The following is a 26,167-nucleotide window of genomic DNA, read 5'->3' on the forward strand; positions in this document are numbered from 1 at the left end:
CCCTTTGATTTTCCGTTAGAGAACGACTCTAATTTGTTGCTTGTCAAAAGCTCTATTTTCTCACTCCTAAATGAAAACTTTAAACATAGACATTGGTCTGTACGGATGTGGCGGTGCAGGCCGGGAGTTGCTGTCTCCAAGGATCAAGCCTTCGCTCCAGTCTCTTTGGAGTTGCTCCGCAGCCAGTCAGCTTGGCTCGTATGGTACTACAACTCCCACAAAACATCGCGCCTCCAGCGCTCGACGGCGGTCATTTGTATCGGGAGCACTGCACCCATTGAGTATGAGTCCACCTGGGAAAGGTGATGGCGAGGATAGGACTGCAAATCCCAGAGTGCAACAGTGTGGGCGGGGTTAGTACGCAAGCTGGAGGAAGGCAGTCCTGGCTCGCGTAACCTTTACAGTTTGAGTTGAACGGTCGTTGCGCGAGGCAGACGGTAGGAGCGCGAGCGGCTGTGTGGGGCTCCTAAACTGTCGTTGGCGGAGGGCGGGTGTGGGTCTCAAGCAGACACATACACACCGATTTGGGGGCTCCGGTTAGACAGACGCACGCAGATACGCAGACCGGGCTCCGACCAGTTAGGCTTTTCACAGCGAACCTGGAGCTCTGAACACAGACACTTTACATCGGCCCCACAGATATATATACACTGCACACACCGAGCCCGGGGTTCCGGTCAGAGAGAGACACTGAGCCCGCGGCTCCGATCAGACAGACAGATACTGAGCCTGGCGCTCCGGACAGACAGGCAGACAGACACCGAGCCCGGGACTCCGCTGAGGCAGACAGATACCGAGCCCAGGGCTCCAGTCAGACAGTCACCGAGCCCGGGGCTCCGCGGATCTCCGGGTTTTACGCAAGTCATTTCATTCATCTACAGTGTTGAGGTCTAGGAGGGCGGCGAGGGAGACCAGGATCCAGAAGAAACGGAACTACTCACGGCCCCAGTAAGTGATACGGAGATCGGAGGCATCCCGGCTCGGGGAGCGGGGCGTGATCGGGGGCGTCCCGGCTCGGGGAGCGGGGCGAGATCGGGGGCGTCCCGGCTCGGGGAGCGGGGCGAGATCGGGGGCGTCCCGGCTCGGGGAGCGGGGCGAGATCGGGGGCATCCCGGCTCGGGGAGCGGGGCGAGATCGGGGACATCCCGGCTCGGGGAGCGGGGCGAGATCGGGGGCATCCCGGCTCGGGGAGCGGGGCGAGATCGGGATGGCCGAGGGTGAGAGAGACTGAGGGCAGCTCGGATCGAGAGCGATCGGGGTCAGTCCGACTTTGGGAGCGGGGTTAAGTCAGGATAAGTGTCTGCCCAGAAGCTTTTATTTTAACTGTTGATGGATTCACTCCCCCGAGTGGTTTTCGTGTTTATACACAGGCTGCAAATGGACTGCCCTTATCCTAAGCTCAGGATTTCAGTCTGCTGGGCTGAACACTGAACTAGAAGGAGAAGATGGAGGGGAAGCATTTGGTCCGGGGTACTGCAGTTAGTTGCTGGGGTTTACCAGTCGTGTGAACCCGGAACGTAGTACTTGGCGAGCGAGTGGGGACGATATCAGCCCGACACCATTTAGACCTCGTTTCTTCCCCAAGAGCCTTTGTTGCGCTGGATTTACGATGTGGGGAGCTCCAGGAGATCTTGGACAGCTGCCGTAAATTTGTAGATTAAATAATTTCGATGGATGTACGGTGAAGATATGGCAACAAGGAGAATGAGAATGTTGGTCGGTTTTGGATCTGTGAAAAATTAGAGATTAAATTAAACGGGCGAGGGATGAGGGAGTAAACGTACAATGGATGGATATTGTATCACTCGGTACTATGCGGACAATATTTAACAAATAATAAGAATACTTGTTAGATATGTCACTGACCAAAAGGATAACAAAAATGGAAGAAAATGGCTCAAATTTCGCTGCAGCTGTTTGACTGCGCGGAGTAGTGACGGTACCTTGTCTTCCTTTGAAAAGACTACAATTCTTCGACTGTTTTTAGCTTGGGTTTTTTTTAATATACTTGTTAACTGTTCTCTGCGTATGCAGTAAAGCAACATCGCAGACAAAGGACATCATCACTGCATACGAAAATGTCTCAGAGTTTATTACAAGGAAAGAGATTTTTCTGTAGGGAGTGGGTTTTCCATAAACTCCACCATTGTCTTCAAGAAAAGAACAGTGGTAAAATGTTCGGGATCTCCAATCCTAGCGGGAATGGTGGTGTCCCTGGGAAAAATGCTGGAGGCATCGGGGGTATCCTGATCGTTGGGGGTCCCGGCAGCGGCAAGACGGCACTGTGTACAGAGTTGGTTTGGCCCACATGCCCGCTGTTGATTCAGCGGGGGTTGCATCGCCAGGCACTCGCCTATCACTTCTGTAAGGCTCAGGATGCAGACACACTGTGTGTCAGCAACTTCATCCGAAGCATCGTCTCCCAGATTCGCAATAGCAATTTGGTCCAGGGATATGAAGAGAAACTGCGTGAACCAGCCGTTCACAGCGTGCTGCAGGCAGGCGAATGTGAGAGAAATCCTGGAGAAGCTTTCAAAAGGTACCATGTAGTTTAATAAAAAGAACAGTATCCTGTTGAATATTTGCTTTTTTTGAAACAAACTTAGAGCATTTCTTGGTCACTGTATAGGGAATTATTTTAACCCTGAGTAGTAATTATTTACATACTCACTGGTTATTACATATTGGATCAGAAAAACTAATTTCGAATTATTAAATATTGTCGTGATTCAAAGAGGACAATATAAAAGCAAATAAAAAACTCAACAGATAAATGTGTTTTTGATTCTTATTTTCAGTATCAGATTGGTATATACATGACACTAGCTGGTGGCCATTCAGGCCCTTACTTCAGCTTTTCTCGATTTGTACCTCGAGCCTCATTTAACCACTTTTGGCCAATTTCCCATATGTGTCAATCGTGGATTGACAAGCAAGTGTTATGCTATCATTATTCAGATTAAAGTTAATTTCAGCAATCCTAAAATGTATCAGTGCTCCACTAACAAGATAAAATGATGTTTTGTAAGGGATTTGTGTTACTTTTAATTATGTTGCAGCCAGTGGTATCAGACAGTTCTTTTAAGGTGGCGTCATGCTGAATGCCAAAATATAATTTGGAGGACTTTGGCTAAAATTTGGCACATTTAGATGCATTGTAAAGATGAAAACTGCTTCATGAGGAGTCAAAAGTTGAAATGTAACTCACCTATAAGATAATGAATTTGTGTTGAATATCTTGTTATAGAGTCATACAGCATAGACACTGACCCTTTAGCCCACCATGTCTATCCTGACCAATGACTGCCAAACTACTCTTATCCCATTTACTTGGCCTTAGCCTACTATGGCCTGGTATTTCATGTATTCATACAGATGTTTGTTAAATGTTGCGGGAATACCTGCCCCCATTCCATTTTAGGTACCATGTTCCATACATCTCTCACTCTCTGGGTGAAAAAGACTTTTCTCCGATCTGCTCTCAACCACTTGCTCCTCACTTTAAACTTATGCCCTCTGGTCTTATCAATGCCTGCCGGGGGAAGAGCTTCTCAATATACTGCTATGCCTCTCATAATTTTGTATACCTCAATCAGACACCCCCTCAACTTCCTCTGCACCAAGGAAAACAAACCCAGCCTGTCTAGTCTCTCCTTGTAACAAAGATTTTTCATCTTGGTGAATCCCAATTGTACCCTCTCCAGTGTAGTTGTGTCCTTTTGAATCTGTGGTGACTAGAATTGCACGTGATGCTCCATCTGTGGCCTTATGAATGTTTTATGAAATTGGTGACAAGACTTCCTTGCTCCTGTATGCCACGTTCTGGCTAATGGAATGCTTGCATTCATATGCCTTCTTCACCACTACCTATATTGACATCATCAGGGAGCTATGCACTTGTGTACCAAGGACCTTTTATTCCTCAGTATTCTGTCCAAACTTTACCATTCATTGCGTATATTCTTCCCTTATTAGACCTCGCACTTACCAGGATTAGGTTCCATCTGCCATTTGCTCTGCCCAGTTTACTGGCTGATCAACATCAGACTGTTGCCTGACACCAGTCTCTTCACCATCAATAACACTCCTAAGGTTTGTATCAAAAGCAAGATTACTAATTAAACCTTCTACATTCACAGCCAAATCGTTAATATACTTAACAACAAGGGTCCCAACACTGATCCCTGCATTACACCACTGGTTACAAGCTTCCATTTGCAAAACCAATGCTCCCCCATCACCCTTTGCCTCCTATTTATAAGTCAAGCTTTGATCCAGTTTGCCAACTTGCCTTGGATCCCATAAGCTCTTACCTTTTGGACCATCCTTCTGTGTGGGACCTTGTCAAGGCCTAGCTGGAGTCCATGTAAACCACATCAACTGCAGTTCCCTCATATATTTGGTCACATTTTCAATAAACTCAATTAAGTCACTCAGACTTGATTTCTGTCAAACAAATCCATGCCAACTTTTCCTGCCTTTCCAATTATTGATTAATCTTGTCCTTCAGAATTTTTTCCTATAATTTCACTGCTATTGACATTAGACTAACTGGCCTGATTATGTGGCATATTCCTGCTGCCCTGTTGAACAAAATAACCACGTATGCTATCCTTCAGTCATCTGGCACATCACCTATGGCCAATGCAGTATTAAGTATATCTGCCAGGGCCTGAGCAATCTCCTCCCTTGTCTACCTTGGATCTATCTCGTCAAGCCCTAGGAATTTATGCACTTGTATGCCTGGTCCAACATCTAATACCTCCTCCTTATTAATCCGAATTATAATCAACTGATACCTGAGGCTGTCGTGTCTTTCACTTCTATGAACACAGATGAGCAGACGGACGACATTGTGGCTCACTGCTTAGCACTGTTGCCTCATGGTGCCAGGGACCTGATTCAATTCCAGCCTCGGGTGACTGTGTGGAGTTTGCACATTCTCTCTGTGTCTCCATGGGTTTTCTCTGGGTGACCTGGTTTCCTCTCACAGTCCAAAGATGTGCAAGCTAGGTGGATTACCCATGGGAAATGCAGGATTACAGGGACAGGGTAGGAGGTATGTCTGGGTAGATTGCTTTTCGGAGGAGTGGTGTGGACTCAATGGGCCAAAAGGCCTGCTTCCATGCTTTGGATTCTATGATTCTAAGTGTTAATTTAAGACCTCACCCATGTCCCCTGGCTCCGTTCACAACTTGCCTCTTTGCTCTTGAATAGGTCCCACTCTTTAGATGGTAATCCCGTTCCTCAATATATTTATACAATGCCGATTTATATCTGATATAATAATTATAAATTCAGGAGAAGGGATAACTTTTAATCTCATTTTGCCTTTTGTTCTTCCATTTCTAATAGTTTTCATATCTATGAAGAGGAGCACAGTAAATTAACTTATTTTCTTGCAATTTCATGTTAACTTGTCAGAAATCTGATGAAACAGAAATATATCTTCCTAATGGCATGAAATTTTACTGTTCTTTTGTTCTTGTGGAAGAAAGGTCAGTTATATGTAGCAATGCTCATCAGCAGTTGGTCCATCAGAAAGAAATAGCATCAGTTCATTGATCTTGCCAAGCCATTGTGCTTTACTGGCTTTCCCAGTGAAATTACTTATATTGGTCAGTTGATGGAAACCCTTTCACTATTTTCCTCCAATCTTCCCAGCAAATTTATGGTTTTAAATTGAACTTTGAGCCAAGTATGTGAAATGACTGGAATATTGGGATGAACAGCAAATAGAATCTAAGACTTGGACTTTGGTGATCAAATGCCTCCACCTGTCACTCTAAATAATTTGCACACATTTTTTTTCCCCCTCAGTTTCTTTGTTATTTTTGTTTCTGCGCTTTAGATGATCATGAAAGAATTATGATTTATTTAAATGCAAAGGCATATTTTGTGCAGCAAGTTATTGTAGGTATTGATATTTAGTCTGATTTGGAGCTATAGGAATAAACAAACAAAATTGTATATGTCCTTGATGTAATAATTTAGCTGGTAGCATTGAATCATAATTTACAGATGATCTCTGCATTAACAAAACCATGATTAGACTGCGTATATTCTACGTGCAAAAATTGGCAGAATATTACATTACGATTTGAGACCTAGAAAAGACTACAGTTACTATTTCTTGGAAGAGCTCATGATCTTTTCTACTATGTTACCCTTCCATCAAACATATAACAAAAAAAAACTTTTCCAGGTTGCCACTATTTAGAATTTTTTTCACAAAATATCTTTTGTGCATGCTAAATTTAACACTTGCAGTCAGATATACCATGCCATAAGCTGTTTCTCATCTTGCATGGAAGCTGAATATTTGCATGTGACTGTCGGAAGATGCAAGAAATTAGTGTTTCAGACTATTACAATTCAATTAGTTTATCGACTCCCATTACATGCGTCAACTGCAGAAGAAATGTCGTTGTTAGAATTTACTTTATAGATGGTTTTCTTTGGATAATATTACTCTGTAACCTTTAAAAATACAGTAAGATACTTTTAGGGTCTTGGACAGTTCTGTATAGTTTGGAAATATATGTTGACAGTTGGTGGGGCTAATAAGCTGCATATTTCCCCAGCTAGTTTTCTGAAAAGGCTGATGTAGTGGTGCTCTGGTTAAATGTCTCGTTAAAAAGGAAAGGCTTGTTAAAACATTCTTGGTTTGAAGTAAAAATTTTTAGCGGCATACCAGTATACTGCGGTGACCATTATAGGACAATACAAGTGCAAGGATACTGAAAGCCGTTTTTAAAAAAAACTATTGGCAATAATAAGATATAACCCTTGCCAACAGCATTTGTCTGCTAATTTTGAGTTTGGCTGCAGGCAGTGCAAACCAGCAATGCAGTTTCCATATTGCTGATATGCAGATTTTTGCTTCAATGTTGCAGAAGTTTGTTGTCAGATAAATAAATCATAAATGCAGCATACAATTATTTATCGCTGAAAAATGACACATCTTGTTGAGGCTTTTCATCTTGATTTCATCAGGAAGAGTGCCAGAATTGCAATTTATGCTAAAGGAGAAAAGGTGCTGATTCATTCTTGTGATTGTTTTGAAATTGGCATTGTTGCATTTCTCGTTATGATTCCAAGATGAAAAGCTTCAACAACACCTCTTTTTTCTAGCAATATTCAACTTCTCTACTCCCAAGAGACTGTTGATTTTAGTTACTAGCATGCTGAAAATTGGTCACTCTGTGGATTTAGATTTAAATGTGAGAATATAATATTGACCAGAAACTATTTTGTTTGAGAAATGAAAACAAAGTGCTGAAAAAATTCAGGTCTGCAGCATCTGTGAAGAGAGAGAGAGTGTCTTGAGTCTAAAATACTGCCAGACCTCAAATTTTTCCAGTGCTTTGTTTTTATTTTGGATTTCCAGCATCTGCAATATTTAGCTTTTATTATCTGTTAAGGGATCTTAATACAAAATATCATTAAGGATTCTGCAGCGAGTAAATATGGAGAGTATGCTGTCAAATGTGCACTTTTTAATCATTGCAAACAGTTAGACTGTTTGCTAGTGTCCCTCTCTTATCTGTCTCTCGCATTTCCCTTTACTATGTACTGGATCTTACTTTATTAGCCTTTCAGCCTCAATGTTGTGACCTCTTATTTTGAATTTGGTGACCTTTTCCATGAAAACCAATTGTTCAGTCATGACGAACTGTTGATTTTATGTCAAGTGAAGTCATTTTGTGCCATACTCGTTAAATACTCTGCTAGTTTCCCTTCTCTGGATTATTATTAGTACCATAAAATAGTACAGCAAACTTTGCATTAACAGCACCTTATCAACCAGCTCTATTGTTAAACTGGCAAAAAATATTCATATCAAATACTGCGATCTACAGCAGTGTCTGAGTATTTATGCTGTAAATAAAGTATAATAATGATTTGCGTACCACCTGCATTATGTTTCTGTTACTTACCAAGTGTATTTACATTGATTTTAAGAGGTGTGTTAATGTGTTTAACATGGATGTTTTTGAGAGATTTTTCGTGGTTTGGAGGTATTAATATCAGTATTTTCAGATGAAGTATTAAACAGATTCTACTTGCATGTCTGAGTGGGTATAAAGGATCTCATAACACCATTCCAGAAAATAACCCAATCACTGTAGACTGGTGAAATCTGTTTATCTGAATGGCAAGTACTGTTTTAGAGTGTGGATTTCCTTACTTTTCTAAGATTTGGTTTGGAAATCACGCCTGCCTGTACTCTTGTAACTACTTAAGGAAACTTAAATGTCACCAGACTTCAGACCCTTTGAAGGACTGTTATCCTAAAATTAGTGGCTTTTTTGAGTGTAGGTGCAGAATTGGCTCTAAAGGTTTATTTTTCGGTTAAGGAACAACTACAATGGTGGATGTTTGAGAGACCAGAACTGGAATATTGTGGATCTGGGTGATGTTCCAAAAGTAGGGTGCATCAAAGCCTTGAGCACTTGGAAAAAATAATGTGAGAATTTAAAAAAAATAATCCATTGCTGAAATAGGAACCAATGTAGGTCAACAAACATATGACCAATGGGTAGGCTGGATTTAGTATGAATTAGACCCTTGTACTTTGAATATTTTGATGAACTCAGCTTTATAGTGTGGAAGCTCGTTTGCTGGCTTGGAAAACGTTGGAATTGGTAGAAGTAATGTCTGTTGCAGCTGATGTAAATTACTACTTCCTACACTACATGATGTACACATTAGTAAATTGCCTAACAAAAGAAAATGAGCAAGTTGCAAGTGTAAGTGAGGCATTACAAAAGAGAAAGTGCTAGAAAAGCTAAAAGGTCTAAAAATTGATAAATCTCCTGGCCCCGATAGGCTACATCCTAGAGTTCTGAGGGAGGTGGTTGAGAAAATAGTGGAGGCTTTGGTCGTGATCTTTCAAAAGCCACTGGAGTCAGGGAAAGTCCTAGATGATTGGAAAATTGCTGTTGTAACCCCCATGTTTAAGAAAGGATTGAGGCAAAAGATGGAAAATTATAGGCCGATTAGCCTAACCTCAGTTGTTGGTAAAATTCTAGAATCCATTGATAAAGGTGAGATTTCTAAATTCCTGGAAGTGCATGGTCGGATTAGAACAAGTCAGCATGGATTTAGTGAGAGGAGATCGTGCCTGACAAACCTGTTAGAATTCTTTGAAGAGGTAACAAGTATGTTAGACCAGGGAAATCCAGTGGATGTTATCTATCTAGACTTCTAAAAGGCCTTTGATACGGTGCCTCATAGGAGGCCGCTGAGCAACGTGAGGGCCCATGGTGTTCGAGGTGAGGTACTGGCTTGGATTGAGGATTGGCAGAGAGTTGGGATAAAAGGCTCTTTTTTGGAATGGCAACCGGTGACGAGTGGTGTCCCGCAGGGTTCGGTTTTGGGGCCGCAGCTGTTCACTTTATATATTTAATGATCTGGATGAAGGGACTGGGGGCATTCTGGCGAAGTTTGCTGATGATACGAAGATAGGTGGACAGGCAGGTAGTACTGAGGAGGTGGGGAAGCTGCAGAAAGATTTAGGCAGTTTAGGAGAGTGGTCTAGGAAACGGCTGATGAAATTCAACGTGAGCGAATGCAAGGTTTTGCACTTTGGAAAAAAGAATACAGGCATGGACTATTTTCTAAATGGCGAGAAAATTCATAAAACAGAAGTACAAAGGGACCTGGGAGTGTTGGTCCAGGATTCTCTAAAAGTTAACTTGCAGGTAGAGTCCGTGATTAAGAAAGCGAATGTAATGTTGTCATTTATCTCAAGAGGGTTGGAATATAAAAGCAATGATGTGCTTCTGAGACTTTATAAAGCTCTAGTTAGGCCCCATTTAGAATACTGTGTCCGATTTTGGGCCCTACACCTCAGAAAGGAGATACTAGCCCTGGAGCTTGTCCAGCGGAGAATCACACGGGTGATCCCTGGAATGGTAGGTTTAACGTATGATGAATGGCTAAGGATCCTGGGATTGTTCTCATTAGAGTTTAGAAGTTTGAGGGAAGATCTAATAGAAACTTACAAGATAATGTATGGCTTAGAAAAGGTGGACATTGGGAAGTTGTTTCTGTTAGGCGGGGAGACTAGGACCCGTGGGCACAACCTTAGAATTAGAAGGGGTAAATTTAAAACAGAAATAAGATGACATTTCTTCAGCTAGAGAGTGATGGGCTTGTGGAATTCATTGCCACGGAGTGCAGTGGAGGCCGGGACATTAAATGCCTTCAAGGGAGAGATCGACAAATTCTTGATCTCACAAGGAATCAGGGGCTACAGGGAGAGTGCAGGGAAGTGGAGTTGAAATGCCCATCAGCCATGATTTAAATGGTGGAGTGGACTCGATGGGCCGAATGGCCTTACTTCTACTCCGATGGCTTATGGTCTTATGGTCTTGCAAGCTTTATATTCAAAATTTAAATAAAATAGGGGATAGAAATCTACTGTGTAAATTATATTGAGTTTTGAACTTTAAGTTAATGTTTTAGAACTGAGTTTTATTGCTTTGGTAAATTGTCAAACAAGAAAAATAACTTTAAGTGTATGAAGCACAGTACAAATGTCACTATATCAACTACAGTGGATAATTCGCATTTTCTAATTGGTAGTGTAATATTTCTATTTTACTGGTTCACTGAGCTGTTTTCATTCTCTTAATAAAGCTTTTTCACTGTTTACCTCTTTGCATATCATCAAAGACTTTTTTGTCATTTTTTTTAATTTTAAAAGAAAAATTCCAACAAGGAAACCAGTGTTGACAAATCTCTGCTGTAAGTAAGGTACTTCAGCATTTGCTGCACTTGAAACTTTCTTCTGGTTATCAAGATTGTAAAATTATGTATTAACTTCATAGAGAGACTGTGTCTGGTCTGAATTGGAAACTCATTGAAGCAACAGTGTTTAACATGTGCTTTGGTGCTATGTTAAATGCTGCTTAATTGAAGTGCAATATGATCCCTCACCTTCTCTCTACCACAAAAATAGTAAGAATTCAGAACAGAACATAACTTCATGTACAATCACTCAATATGAGAGAACACCTATCGAACATTAGAAATGTGAAACATCCATGTCTTGACATGTTTAAAGCAAAATAATAACTTAGGGTTCTAGATTATTTGTGTTTGAAATTAAATGGTATCTTGGTTTCTATTTGGTTTGAAGAGATGCTGTTTTAAATAAAGAAGGAAGAGCAGCTGTGCGCCTTTGGTCATGGCACCTACAGGAAATGTGATATGTTTGAGTTATTATGTCTGAGTACTAGATAAAGCAAGTTTTTCCACTTTTTACCATGTTTACGTAAAGGACTTTTCCTTTTTGACAGTTATGGTTTCATTTATTTCTGCATTTAGCAGGGTAAAACCACTGTCATTCTGTGGTGTATTTAACCTTTGTTATCTTGTGCATGACAGTTGAAGGAATTTTTTTTGTTATTTTAAGATATTAATGCTTTTTCTACCATGAAAAGTGTTGTGTGCAGATTTGTCTGCTCATGTTACCAGTTCAGTTATGGCAGGAATCAGCTGTTCAGCATTTTTAGACTGTGAAATACTGTGAATCTCTTGAGGTTTATATTTTACATTAGGAGAAAAAAAATGCATGAGCCTTATAGACCGTCTCACACATAATTTTGTTGAAGGTACGCTTCATATTCCAGTTTATTAAATAAAAGCTGTACTATTGATTAGTTATAAAATGTCATTGAAAGGAAAATATAACGTGATTTGAATGTTAGTGTTTCCAGTCCTGACATGTGAACAATCATTAGGTTACTAACTCTTTAACCAAGCGAAAGCACCGGGCATAGACTTTCCTGAGAACTGATTTTTGAAGCAAAGCCACCTTGCAATAAATATGTTATGATTAATGGCTTGTGACGTATATATTTTAATATCATTTTTTTCGGTTTGAATTTTCAACTAGCGATATGTGGGTTTTGGTTTGTGTATGAAGAGATGTAATGATTAACTTGCCAGAATTTCTGGAGCCACGTTTTATTTTTGAAGAAAGGAGTAAGACATTTGTCCTGTAGTATAAAGGGAATTTGTATTCATTTTGAGAGATTTTACAACCACGCAGAATAAACAGGTGAAATGCATTCAGCTTTCAGTTGGAATGATCCATATTTTCTTTTTGCTTAGGGAAAACATCAATAATCGGACAAGCAATTTGGTTTCAGCTTATGAAAGTCCAGCTAGAATTTATGTGTAAAATAGTTTCTCCTGAAGGAAAGAGAGTTGAGAACAGTTAAGAAATAAGTTACCCTTGTGCAAGGAATTTAGTTTGAAAATTCCACACCAGAAGTGCTTTGTTAGAACCTGAAGGGTTTATTCAAAGCTGAGAAAGTATGAACTCAGTTGTGTGAATTCTTAAGAAGCTATCAAAGTTGCAAAACGTGAAATTGAAAGTAACAGTTAAGTCAAACCATATATAATTGCAAAGGAATTCTCACTGCTGTTTGAGTACTGTAAGTGAGATCTTATTTTACTACATATTTCAGTCTTCAAAATTCTGTTTTTAGTAAGTAGCTTGGTTGATTCTGTTTTATCTTCATTTCCTTTGCATGATAAGCTTCTGTTTTGTTTTGTAAAACCAAACTGCAGCAATTCTGTTTTATGCTAATGTTTTAGTGGAAGACTACCTTGTTAAGCAAGAACAAAATCTATCAAGCCAGATTTCAGATGAGGAACTGACTTATCCAGTAATCGATCAACTTGAATCATATCAATGTTTTCTTCGAGTTTAAGAACATGCTAGGCTCAGGTGCATCAGCCCTGCTCTCTAATATGCTGTTAAATCATTTCATTTGCAACTTCTGTTCCCGCCTTTCGAATCTCTTCAAACCTCTTGCTTTCAACTATGCACTTAGCCATCTTTTCTCAGATTTTTACCTGGCATCTATTTCTCCCATGAAATGACATGGTGACCCAAGTTTCCCAAATTTTGTGGTCAACCAGCACTTAATCTGAGTAATTTTAAGTATTAGGAACAGTGTTTGTAGGTTATTAAAGCCAAAACAGCACGGTAACATTTTATGGGTAATCTGGAACTTGAACTTAGAAACATGGAAAAGAGAGCAAGGGTAGGCCATTTAGCCCATTTGAGCCTGCTCAGCCATTCAGTGTGATCATGGTTGATCTTTAGCCTCATTGCCATACTTCAGATTTTCTCTATGTGCCTTGCAGCTTTTGTGTGTAGAAATCTATTTTTTTCTGAAATATATTCAGCAACCTGACCTTTACTGAATTCCACAGGGTTGCCACCCTGTGAGTAAAGAAATTTCACCTCATCTCAGTCCTAAATGTTCCACCTTGTATACTGAAACAGTGACCCCTTGTTCTTAAACTCCAGCCTCCCCACCTAGGAAAGCATCATTTCTATCCAGTCCTGTCAGAATGGTTTATGTTTCAATGACATCCCCTATTACTCTTCTAAACTCCAGTGAATCCTAGTTTACCCAGTCTCTTCTCAGTTGATGCACCTGCCATCCCAGAAGTAAGCCTGATGAACTGAACTCCCTGTAGGGCAAGTATAACATTTCCTGGGCAAGGAGACTGAATATTCCAGATATGGCCTTACAAAGCAGCAAAGTAGCAGCAAGGCATCATTGATCCTGTCCTCAAATTCTTTTGCAATTCCTTCCTCGCTGTTCACTGCCGCTGCATGCTTGCTTTCAGTGACAGGTGTATAAGGATAACTCTCATGTATGTACATCAACATTTTTCAATCTATCAGATTGAATAATACTCTTCCATTTTGTTTTTCCATCCAAACTGGGTAACTACGTTTATTCAGTTAATACTGTATCTGCCAAATATTTGTCCACTGACTCACCATGTCTAAATCACCATGAAATCTTTTTATATCATCCTTCCAACTCTCAGTTGTTCCTGGTTTTATATCATCAGAAAATTTAGAAATAAAGCATGTAATTCCCTAATTTAAATTATTGATGCAGTGATTATCTGGGACCTACGCAGTAATCCCTCCACTATACATCATCTTCCGCTCCAATAAAAATTACTACTGCTCTTTTTATTGTGAAATTGGCATTGCTGCTGGTCAGAAAAGCATAAGTGTAGTTGTGCAAGGAGCACAAAAAATAGTATGTAGCTGCAGAAAGCAAGAGGGTCACTCAAGCAAGAGACCTCACTCCAATGCAGTTTTGGTTTCCATGTTGAAAGAAGGCAATAGTTGCTTGAAAGCAGTAAGTGAAGATTTAATATATTGATCCCTGGGATGAGAGCATTGACTTACGACAAGATGCTGATGAAATTTGCTTTACATTTTCTGGAGTTTAGAAAAATTAGAGGTGATTGTCTCACTGAAGTATTCAAGACTATGAAGACATTGATAGAGTAGATACTGATAGGGGAGGCAATGGCACAGTGGTATTATCACTGGGTTGTTAATCCAGAGACCCAGATGATATTCTGGGGAGATAATGGGAACTGCAGACGCTGGAGAATCCAAGATAACAAATTGTGAAGCTGGATGAGCACAGCAGGCCAAGCAGCATCTCATGAGCGAGGCTGTTTGGCCTGCTGTGTTCATCCAGTTTCACACTTTGTTATCTTGATATTCTGGGGACCCAGGTTCAAATCCTGCCATGGTAGTTGATGGAATTTGAATTCAATAAATATCTGGAATTAGACTCTAATGATGACCATGGATCCAGTGTCGATTGTTGGAAACACCCATCTGGCTCACTAAGCCCAACGTTAGACATAGTCATGTTGAATGGCGGGTTAGGCTTAATATGCCATATAGTCATCTTCTGAACATATTTCATATTCTTGGAAAATAAGACTGTGTACAAGAGCAAGTTGTTGTCAGTCCATCACCTCCCACCAATCCAAAAGTCCAACCTACATAATTTTTTAAGTGAAGCAGGTACCAAGAAATAATATCTTTTACATATTTAGTAATGGGTTGTGTGTGCGTCTCTGACTCGGCCAGAATTGCTAATACCCAGTTTCTCTAAAGAGGGTGTTGGTGAGCTGCCTTGAGCTGCTGCATTCCTTCAGGTCTGTGGGGACACCCACATGCTATTAGGAAGATAATTCCAGAATTACAGTCATGGTGAAGGAACGATGGCATTGTTACAAATCAGGATGGCATGTGGTTTAAAGTGAAACTTCCAATTGATAGTGGTGTTGCTGTATACCTGCTGCCCCTGTCCTTCTAGGTGGTAGAGATCACTGACCAATAAGGTGCTGTCAAGATAGCCTTGGTGTGTTACTGCAGTGCGTTTTGCAGATGGTGCACATTGTTACCAGTATGCATTGGTGCTGAAGAGTGAATGTTGAAACTGATAGATGGGGTGCCACTCAATCAAGCTGTTTGTCCTGTTCAAATTGCAGACATCCAGCAAGTGCATTGTTTTCCATCACACTACTGATATGTGCCTTGTAGATGGTGGACAGATGCTGGGAAGACGGCATGAGAGTTACTCACTATAGAATTCCTTATTTTGGTTTCTGGACAAGGTAACGCCCCAGGATTGATACTCAGTGATCATAATGTCATTGAATGTTAAGGAGCATTGGGCATGTTCTCTGTTTTTGGAGGCGGTTGTTGCCTCACATTTGTCCAGTGTAAATGTTACTTGACATTTATCAGCCCAGGCCTGGATTTTTTTCAAGTTTTATCTGCATATGGATGCAGAGTGCTTCATAATTTCAGGTTTAGCAAATGGTGCTAAACCTTGCGTAATCATCAGTGAACAACCGACTTCTGATATTTTTTTGAAGGACAAGTCATTGACTCAACTGAAAATTGTTGGGCATGCACACTAGCTTGAGGTACTCCTATGATGATAGTCAGGGACTGAGATCATTGACCTCAAGCACACACGTTTGTGCTAGTTTGGAGACCAGCAGAAAGTTCGCATATATTAAGTTGATTGAAGTAAATAACTCTTGTTTTAACTGTTTCTACCATTCAAGCTAGCAGGACTTCTCTCTTCAGTTAGTTTACAGCTACAGATTTGTCCATTCCCACAAGAAGAGGCACTACTGGATCTGGTTCTTGGGAGCAAATTGGGCCAAGTCAAACAAATGTCAGTATAGAACTATTTAGGCACACAATGATTATTGCATTTTAAGGTTTAGGTTGATGGTAGGGAAGGACAAAAGGTCATCCAGAGCAAGAATGATTAACTGGGTGAGAACTGAATTTAATTGAGCAAGAGAGCTTGGTTAGAAATACTGGCACCAAAGGTAAGAAATGCTCGCAGGTGCCAGATTGCGTTGCCTAGAAAAAATGCAATCAAGCGAAGAGTTATAAATTTATAGCAGGAATTATTGAATATACTGTCAGTACCTCACGTTGGTACAGTTGGCACTGAGACCATATAAGATGTACTGAAGCATTTTGAAAGACATGACAATGGAATTTGTAGGGGCTCTATCAATAATATAACAGCCTTCCCCAGACTTGGGTGATGCTAGAGGAGTTAAATTACAAAGTAGCACCCTTGTTCAAAAAGGTTACAAGGATAAGCCCAATAATTGCAGACAAGTCAGTTTAACTTTAGTGGAGGGAAACATTGTCAAATAATTATTTAGGTTGGAATTAATGGCACATGGAAAAATCTGGGTTAATTAGCATTAGTCAGCATATTTTTTTAAAGGCAAGATGTGTTTAATTGTATGGAATTCTTTGAGGAGGTAAGAGTTTATGAAGGTAATGCTGGGTAGATGATGGCCTACCGGTTTTACCACTAGACTATTAATCTAGAGACCCAGGTAATGTTCTGAGGACCTGGGTTTGAATCCCACTGTGGCAGATGGTGGAATTTGAATTCAATATTAATCTGGAAATAAGAGCTAAATGATGATCATGAAATCATTGCCCATTGTCAGGAAAAGCCCATCACTCATGTCCTTTTGGGGAAGCAATCTTCTATCCTTACCTGGTCTGGCCTACATGTGACTCCAGACCCGCAGCAATTCTTAACTGACCTCTGGGCAATTAGGGATAGGCAATAAGTGCTGGCCCAATCAGTGATGCCCTTGTCCCATGAATGAATTTAAGTAAATGATGTAGCACACATGGACTTTTAAAAGGCATTAGATACATTGCCACACAACAGACTTGAGAAACGTATATAGCTCCTGGAGCAAAAGGAAGAGAAGCAATGCTGGTAAAAAAAAAGGTTAAGTGTTGGGAACAAATAGGAATGGATACTTTTCAAGCTGAAGAAAGAAATATTATGAAATTTCCCTGGAGCAGGTATTGGTTTTCCTAATGTGTATTAATGATCTAGATCTTGGTGTGCAGGAGACACTTCCAAAATTTGTGGATTTGATACAAAACTTGAAAGCATTGTAAACTGACATGAGGACAAAATAAAACTATCTAAGTGTCTTGATAAGTTGGCAGAATGGGCAGAAGTTCAGTCAACATGGAGAAACTCTTGGAAATTGCGGGAACTGCAGTATGCCAAAGCGTGTGCAGGAGAAAAGAGACCTCTATGTTTTATACGTACAAGTCATTAAAAGTGCAGGACAGTGAGAGCAAACAGTTAATAGAGCATCTAGTATCGTTGTTTTGGTATTCCATGTCTTTAGTAATAAAACCTAAGAGGTTACACTAAACTAATAAAATTCATTAGTTAGACCTCAGTTGGTACATTGTGTACAGTTCTTACACTTTAGGAAGCTTGTAAACACATTGGAGAGAATGCGGAAGAGATTTATGAGGAATGAGAACCCTCATTATGAAGATAATTTGAAGAAGTTGAGATTTTGAGAAATTTTACTTGGAGAAGTGATGGCTTAGAGAAGAAGCAATCAAAATTTTCATCATGAAGGTGCTGAACAGAACCGAGAATGAGGCGGCACAGATAAGGTAACTTGCAAAATACGAAACATGATGTGAGTAAGAACTTTGTCACAACAAGTAGTTACGAGTCTGGAACTGGTTTGAAATGTGGTAGGGGCAGGTTCAGAGGAGGCATTCCAGAGGGTACCAGATATTCTTTACAACAGAAACAATATGCAAGTTTTTGGTGGAAAAAAAATTTAGGAGAATCACTCAGAGTTAGAATTCAGAGAATCGGTAGAGGTGTAATGGCCCAAAAGGCCTCTTTCGGTACTGTAACAGTGCTGTGATTCTGTACTACTTCTGAAAATTACAAACTTATAGTTATTGCTACTCAGAATGGTCAAGGTTTTGGAGTAAAGCGCTATCTCCGTTCCCTCTGATGTGTTCAGTATTGAGGTGGATCCTTATATTAATTATGCAGTCTGTGCTTTTGATGTTAGCGTGTGGATTCATGACTGCAATTTTACCTGAGATGTGTTTCAGTTTTATCTGTAATATTCCGCAAGGGTAGAAGAAGGTTGAAGTTACTAAAAAAGATGGAACTTCAGCAGTAGGAACCAAGGCCAGATTTGTTCACTATCTGGCTACAGGACAGCATTGGCTAACACCTGATCTATCTACCAGTCTTTTTGACTGAAAAGTAGTGTGTGGAAGCAGTTGGAGCCTAAAGGGAAGGGAGGAAGGTTGCTAAAAGATTTTCTGAAATATTAATTTTTGGCATATCTAAGAAGACAAATAAAAGTGTTTATCCTATTTAGCTATAAAAGGCACTGGTGACACCATATTTTAAAAACTGTGTGCAGTTTTGCCCTTCCTATTTAAGCAAGCATGTAAATGAGTTGGTAGCAATTCAGCTAGGGTTACTAGATTAATACCTGGAAGAGTGGGTAGTCCAATGAGAATTAGTTGGTCAGAATAGGTGCTTCCACTGGAGTTAGAAGAATGAAGAATGACTTGGGTTGATGTGTATAAGATTCAGAATGACATGGAAAGGGTGTTTCCTCTTGTGGTTGATTCCCAAACCAGGAGGTGCTGTTTTAAAGTTACTGGTTGTCCTTTTAGGACAGAAATGAGGGGAAGTTTTTTCTGTGAGAGTTGTGAGATATTGGTATTCTCTGCTTCCAGAAGGCAGTGGAATTGGGATCATGGAATAACCTAGGTCATTCCTGGATTTCAGGGAGGAGAAAGTCGACAGGATTCCTGTTTCTGATTACTTAGAAAAGAATGCAAATGCAGAACGGTTGAAGTCTGACTTGCATTTAATGCTATCTATGACTAAATCATGTGCTCACAGAGTGATGACCCCATAGCTGAGAACATGATACGGAACAGGCTGATGTGTTGCAGTTTATGCTATTCATTTCAACTAATCTGCATACGTTTGGGTTTGTAAGGAATATAAGTAAAGAAATATTTCCCTCCACATTTGTGTGGGAATTTTGTTTCTGATGTTCATTGTTTAGACATGCCCTCTCCAGCTAATAATTGTTCATGTTTGAACAATAGTGATGTCTTTGAAACTTGAGGAAGTAGAAAATTAGTGGTGATGGTGTGCATATGTGGTGTATCCTTGGAAATTCTGTACAGAAATTGTGCCATAATTGCATATTAAGGTTTCTGAATTGGTAAATGAATACTGCAGTTCGCTCTTACTGATTATTAGGAACACACGCATACTCCAGTGAAATAGACAGTAATTTTGTTAATATGCAAATCAATAAATTACCATTATTGTACATCAATGATCGCCATCTGTTATAATCTATTCTCTATTTATGGTTTGCTACAATGTTCATTAATGTAAAGCTGTCCAGCCTTTGGCACAATTGACCATTGTGTTAGCTGTGTTGATCTCCAGTATTCACCTGCAATAACCTGAATTTATTAGCCTCAGAATCTTTAGACAATAAGTTGAAATCTCGATGTGACAAGTTGTGAAGTTAAATTACCAGTTCTATTGAATTCAACAGCTAGCACCAAAGTTCTGAAAGCTGCCAGGTATGGTGGCTCAGTGGTTAGCACTGCTGCCTCACAGCGCCAGGAACCCAGGTTCATTCCCACCTTCTGACAATTGTGTGGAGTTTTCACATTCTCCCTGTGTCTGCATGGGTTTCCTTTGGGTGCTCCGGTCTCCTCCCACAGTCCAAAGATGTCAAGGATACGTGAATTGGCCATAATTGACTATAGTGTCTAGGGATGTTTAGGTTAAGTAGGAAATGTAGGGGTAAGGGGATGGATCTGGGTGGGATGCTCTTCAGAGGGATGGTGTGGACTTGTTTGGCTGAATGGCCTGTTCCCACACTGTACGGACTCTGTGATTTTTGTAGAAGTGCGACTAGCTTACCAGTGTTTTTCATGGAAGGGAGACTGCCATGCCTTACTGTTATGATTTCCATGTGATACCATGTGAAAGAAAGGACAACATCCAAAAGCACTTCTGTCGATTCATTGCTTTTTGAAGTGTAATGACGGGTAATCTGCAAAGCAAAGCCCTATGAGTCGCAATGTGAAATGCCCAGATAATTTTAGTGTCTTTTGTTTTGGAAGTAAATGTTGCCCAGGATGTTAGGAAACCTCCCCGAACTTCAAAATAGTGCTGTAAGAATGTTTGCTTTGATTTGAGTCAGCAGTTTAATATGTCATTTGAAAGGTAACATCTCTGATAGTACAATACTCCTTCATTCCTGCATGACAGCCATTCTGCATATCATTCTCAAGCATCAAGATTGAGACTTGAACTCACACCTGTTGTTTGTGCTGCATAAATGACTGCTGCTGGCTAATAGCTGGGGAAGGAGTGTTACCGCCAATCCTTCTTTCTATTCTGGGCCGAAAACCCTGTTTAGTTAACAATGGTAGTAGAGGATGTACAACTGAACTATTTGAGACTCATGTTTTGTATTCAATAGTTCATGCAGGATAGCAATAGGTACAATATATAGGTGAGTTTGACACATAAAAACAACTAACATCAGGAGATTCTGACACACCTGTCTCTCTGAATTACGAGCTAAACTCCTCTTTTCCACATACATTGGGTGGCCCGTAATGCAGAATCCAACAGTAACCCTTTACGAATCATTACCTTATACAACAATGAACTTTTGACTCAGGTGTGTGCAAAATAATAATCTCCACATCTTTGAAGCAGTTTTCTTCAATGGATGAGGAAGATGTGCAAACAAGACAAACAAGTGAGGAAGCATCGAATCTGAGCGAAATGTATTTAAACGAATGGAAATACTGTCTTGTATCTTAAGAACAGGTACCATGATACTCTTTGGATAATATTCTTAGTTGGCAAAAGAGAATCATCTGTCGCATTCTGGATATCTCAAAGAGATTGTACCTTTTTAGATTATTGATAAATAAAGTGCATTCATTTCTTTCAGGGGAGCCATAACACACATAGTAGAGAGAAGCTGAATGCGGATGCAGGAATTTTACTTGATTTTGAAGCACTTTTTGTTCGATTGGAACTGGTGCTGGTTTTCTGTTCTTGTCTTGTGTGTTAAGTAAAATCAGCATAGATGGCACAGTGGTTCAGTAGTTGGCAGTGCTGCCTCACAGCACCAGGGACCTGGGTTTGACTCCACCCTCAGGTGACTGCCTGTGTGGAGTTTGCACATTCTCCCTGTGACTGCATGGGTTTCCTCCGGGTGGTCCGACTTCCTCTCTCAGTCCAAAGATATGCAAGTTACGTGGACTGGCCATGCTAAATTGCCCGTAGTGTCCAGGGATGTGCAGGCTAGGTGGATTAGCTTTGGGAAATGTGGGGTTGCAGGGATAGGTTGGGTCTCGATGGGATGCTGTTCAGAGGAGTGATGTGGACTTGATGGATCAAATGACCTGCTTCCATACTGCAGAGATTTGATGAAGCCTATACATCTTGCAAAAAAAAAGTGGAAATTTAAAAACCACAGTGTTGTTAGTTGAAACTGAACAAAAACTGTTTTTTCGCAAAGCAAATCAAACAGTGGAAAATGCATAATAATAACTGCTTATGATGTTTAGGAAGTGGATAGGCCAGTAAATAGGACGTATGAATAATTGCTTTCAGTGTAATGAAATATGTTTTAAAAAGCACTCAGGTTTTAGGTCTTTTTGTATATACCTGATTTTCTTGAACTTTAATGTTGTGCATGAAGGCAGTATGCTGGTGTGTTTACTCCCTATCTTGGTGGAGAAGCTGAGGGTGTCATGACATTGCTTAATTTAAAATCAGTCAATGCTTTTTTTCATATTTTGGTAATTTGAGAATGAGTTGAAGCGTCTCAGTCAGTTAATGATATGAATGATGGTTTGGATGTTCATTTGTTATTTTATTTGTACTTCAACAATTTAACCAAGATGTTTGGATTTTATAGAATTTCAAATAAAAAATCACTGGCATAGTAGCAGGCCTTTTGGCCCAACTTGTTCCTGCTACTGTTTATGCTCCAAACAAATGTTCTCCTGCCCCTCTTCTCTTAGCCCTCAAGGATAATCTGCCAATCCTTTCTCCCTCGTGTTTACCTACATTTTATTTGTGTATCTGGTGTTGCCCTTAACTACTCCTTATGGAATGAGTTTTAACTTCCAGCTACTGAGTAGTTATGTAAATTCTTTGTGAATTTACTAGGGTTATTATTGCAAAAGAAGTTCTTCTCCCTGTACTGTAATGAAACCATTTCAGAATCTTCATTCTCTCTCAGGTCGGAGCGCAATATGCTCTCTTCTCGCCTCAGATTTTATTCAAGATGAAATGTTCTAGAGAAAGTACAGGGAAGGTCTACAAGAATATTGTCAAGGTTTACAAATTTTAGCCATATGAGAAGATTAGATTAGCAAGCTTTGTTTTCCTTCAAACAGGAGGCTGAGGCATAAGTTAACTGAAGTGTGCAAAATGATGAGGAATTTAAATATAGTGGATACCGAAGATTGTCCGCAGTTGAGAGGTGAGGCTTGAGGGCCTGAATGGTCTACCTTTGTTCCTATGTTCTTAGACCAATTGCCAGGGGCATAGATTAAAGTTGATTGATAGAGGACATGAGGAAAAATGTGAGGGAGTTTGGTGGGGCTTTGGAACTCATTGACTAGTTTGGTTAAAATGGAAACCTGTAACTAATTTAAGTGAGACCTAGGTCTGCACCTGGAAAAAACCATAAATTCATCTGTCCTTTTAAGATCATATATTTTGGCTTAAGAGAATTGTCACGTGATTGTGTGAAATATGTGTTGCACTTAACATCTGTAATAGTTGTCTAAATTTGGAAAAACTTAAAAGATATTGTGCTTGGTCATCACTTTGAGCAGTTGGCCAGATCCCTGCAGGGTGGTATAGAATAACATTGGAGACTTCAGTACTTTGCCCACAAAATGCAGAGTGATGCCCCTCAAGCTGTATAATCAGTTGCCTCAGTGTAATGGCAAAAGATGGCTATGGTCCTTCACTGACTATGCTAGTTACTAAGTTACTTATTACAGCACAGATCAAGTGTGTTTTTAATGATTTGAAAGTCCTAATGGCACTCAACCCCAATTAGATGCGAAGCACTTGGTAATTATTGAATGATTTTATTTTATATATTTATGTATGTCTTTGGTAGCAAGTGGGTGAAAGCACCTTATAATAATATTGATAAATACTATTCTTCGTGCACCGGTATGTAGTCCCAGTCTCCATAGATGGCTTGTTTGGCACTAATAAGTGGCACAACTGAATTAAAAGTGCATTAGCACATTAGTGATTGACTTTGTTACAGAGATAGTAGGAACTGCTGATGCTGGAGAATGTGAGATAACAAGGTGTAAAGCTGGATGAACGCAGCAGGCCAAGCAGCATCAGAGGAGCAGGAAAGCTGATGTTTTGAGGGTCTAGGCCTGAAACGTCAGCTTTCCTGCTACTTTGACTTTGATAATACTAATACAATAAAAATAGTCTCTAAATGTAAAACTACCTCGCCATCAGATCACTGAGCTATTGCCTGTATAATGTTTGAAAGGAAATGAAAACCTCGATATTCTGATGGCCATATAGTCACTAGAGCAAGATAGACTAGACTGGAGTTGCACGTCAGAACCACCAAAAACCATGTCGCAGCTGACTCCCTAGGAATTGCTTGGGATATTGAAACTTCCAATGGCCAATTCACCAGCACCTGTCTGATATCTTAAGAATAATAGGATTGTAGTGGTAGGGGATTTTAACTTTCCAAACACAGACTAGGATTGGCAAAGTGTTAAGGGCTTGGATGGAAAGGAATTTAAATGTGTCCAAGAAACATGTCTTATTCAGTATATGGATGTACACACCAGAAGAGGAGCAAAACCTAACCTGCTCTTGGTGGGGATAAAAGGCAGAGCAAGTGACTGAGATAACAGTGGGGGAGCACTTTGGAGTCAGTGATCATAATTCTATTAGTATTGAAATAGTAACTGAAAAAGATTGATCTGATCTAAAAGTTAAAGTTTTAAATTGGAATAGGGTCAATTTTGATTGTATTTGGCAAAGAACTTTCAAAAGTTGATTGGGAGAGGATGGTTGGAAAATGGGAGGCTTTTAAAACTGAGATAATTTGAGTCCAGAGATTATGTTCCTGTTAGTGCAAAGGGCAAAGCTGGTAGATAAAGGGAGTGTTGGATGACTAGATAAATGGAGATTCTGGTCAAGAAAAAGGTGGTGTATGTCAGGAATAGACAGCTGGGTTCAAGTGAATCCCTAGTGGAGTATAAGCAAGAGTATACTTAAGAGAGAAATCAGGAGAGCAAAAAGCGGACCTGAGATATCTTTGGCAAACAGGATTAAGGAGAATCCAAAGAGATTCTACAAATACATTAAGGGAAAAAAAGTAACCAGGAAGAGAATAAGGCATTTTTTAAAGATCAACAAGGCTGTCTGTGTGGAATCACAGGAGATGAGTGAGATACTAAACGTGTCAGTATTTACTGTAGAGAAGGATATGGAAGCTAGAGAACTTGAGGAAATAAATAGCAGCTTCTTGAAAAATGTCCATATTACAGAGGTGGTGGTGCTGGATGTATTAAAATACATAAAGGTGGATAAATCCCTGGAACCTGATCGGTTGTGTCCCAGATCTTGTTGGGAGGCTGGGGAAGAAATTGCTCGGTCCCTTGCTGAGATATTTGTATCATCAAAAGGAAAAGGTGAGGTGCTGAAAGACCGAAGTCATGATGTGGTGCCATTATTTAAGAAAGTTGACAAGGAAAAGCCAGGGAACTATAGACTGGTCAGCCTGATGTCAGTGAGACTAAGTTGATGGATGGAGTTTTGAGAGATAGGATTTACATGCATTCAGAAAGGCAAGGACTGATTTAGGGAAGAGTCAATGTGGTTTTGAGCATGGGAAATTGTGTCAAAATTACTGTCAAAGAAAATTGATAAAGGCAGTGCGATAAACATTGTCTACATGAACTTCATTAAGGCATTCTGCATGTTTCCACATGGTAGACTGATTAGCATGGTTAGATCCCATGGAATCCAGGGGGAGATAGCCAATTGGATACAAAATTCATTCAAAGGTAGGAGACAGAGTGACGTAGTGGAGGCTTATTTTTCAGACTGGAGGCCTATGACCAGCAGTGTACCACAAGGATTGGTGCTGGGTCTACTGCTTTTTGTCTTTTGTGAATGATCTATATGTGAAAGTGCGAGGTTTAATTAGTAAGTTGCAGTTGACCCCAAAATTGGTGTAGTGGACAGCGAAGAAGGTTATCTCAGAATTCATTGGAACCTTGTTCAGATGTTTCAGTGGGCTGAGGAGTGATAGATGGAGTTTAATTTCAATAAATGTGAAGTGTTGCATTTTGGTAAGCAAATCAAGGCAAGACTTGTTCACTTAATGGTCGGGCCCTGTGGCCCTGTGTTGCTGAACAAAGAGAGCTAGGGGTGCAGGTGCATAGATTCCTGAAAGGAGAGTCACAGATAGAGAGGGTAGTGAAGATGGCATTTGGCACACTTGCCTTTACTAGACATAACATTGAATATTGGAGATGGGATGTCATGTTGCGGCTCTACAGCATATTGGTTAGTCTACTTTTGGAATACTGTGTTCAATTCTGTTCTCCCTACTTTAAGAAGGATGTTGTGAAACTTTAAAGAGTTCAGAAAAGATTTACAATGTTGCTGAGATTGGAGGGTTTGAGCTATAAGGAGAGGCTGAATAAGCTGGGGCTTTTTTCCCTGAAATGCTGGAGGCTGAGGTTTATAAAATAACGAAGGGAATGGATATGGTGAGTAGCCAATGTCTTTTTTCCAGGGTAGGGGAGTCCAAAATTAGATCGCATACCTTTAAGGTGAGAGGGGAATGATTTAAAAGGGACTGGAGGGGAAATTCCATTGTACAGACAGTG

At 40.1% G+C, this 26,167-nt stretch overlaps 1 protein-coding gene across 3 annotated transcripts in view; it reads left to right on the top strand.

Annotated features, from left to right (window-relative positions):
• Positions 1–419: 419 nt before the first annotated feature.
• Positions 420–26,167, top strand: part of ankrd50 (ankyrin repeat domain 50) — a 92,230-nt gene continuing 66,482 nt past the window's right edge. The window contains exons 1-2 of one of the 3 annotated variants that reach the window (XM_048532966.2): positions 420–948; positions 1,349–2,539. In XM_048532966.2, coding sequence (XP_048388923.1) covers positions 2,079–2,539 — 461 coding nt within the window. In that variant the 5' untranslated portion in view covers positions 420–948; positions 1,349–2,078. Of the gene's footprint in view, positions 949–1,185; positions 2,540–26,167 lie in introns of those variants that run through there. The other 2 variants (XM_048532948.2, XM_048532958.2) reach the window with 2 other exon arrangements.

The sequence above is a fragment of the Stegostoma tigrinum genome, chromosome 1, assembly GCF_030684315.1.
Source record: "Stegostoma tigrinum isolate sSteTig4 chromosome 1, sSteTig4.hap1, whole genome shotgun sequence".
NCBI lineage: Eukaryota > Metazoa > Chordata > Chondrichthyes > Orectolobiformes > Stegostomatidae > Stegostoma > Stegostoma tigrinum.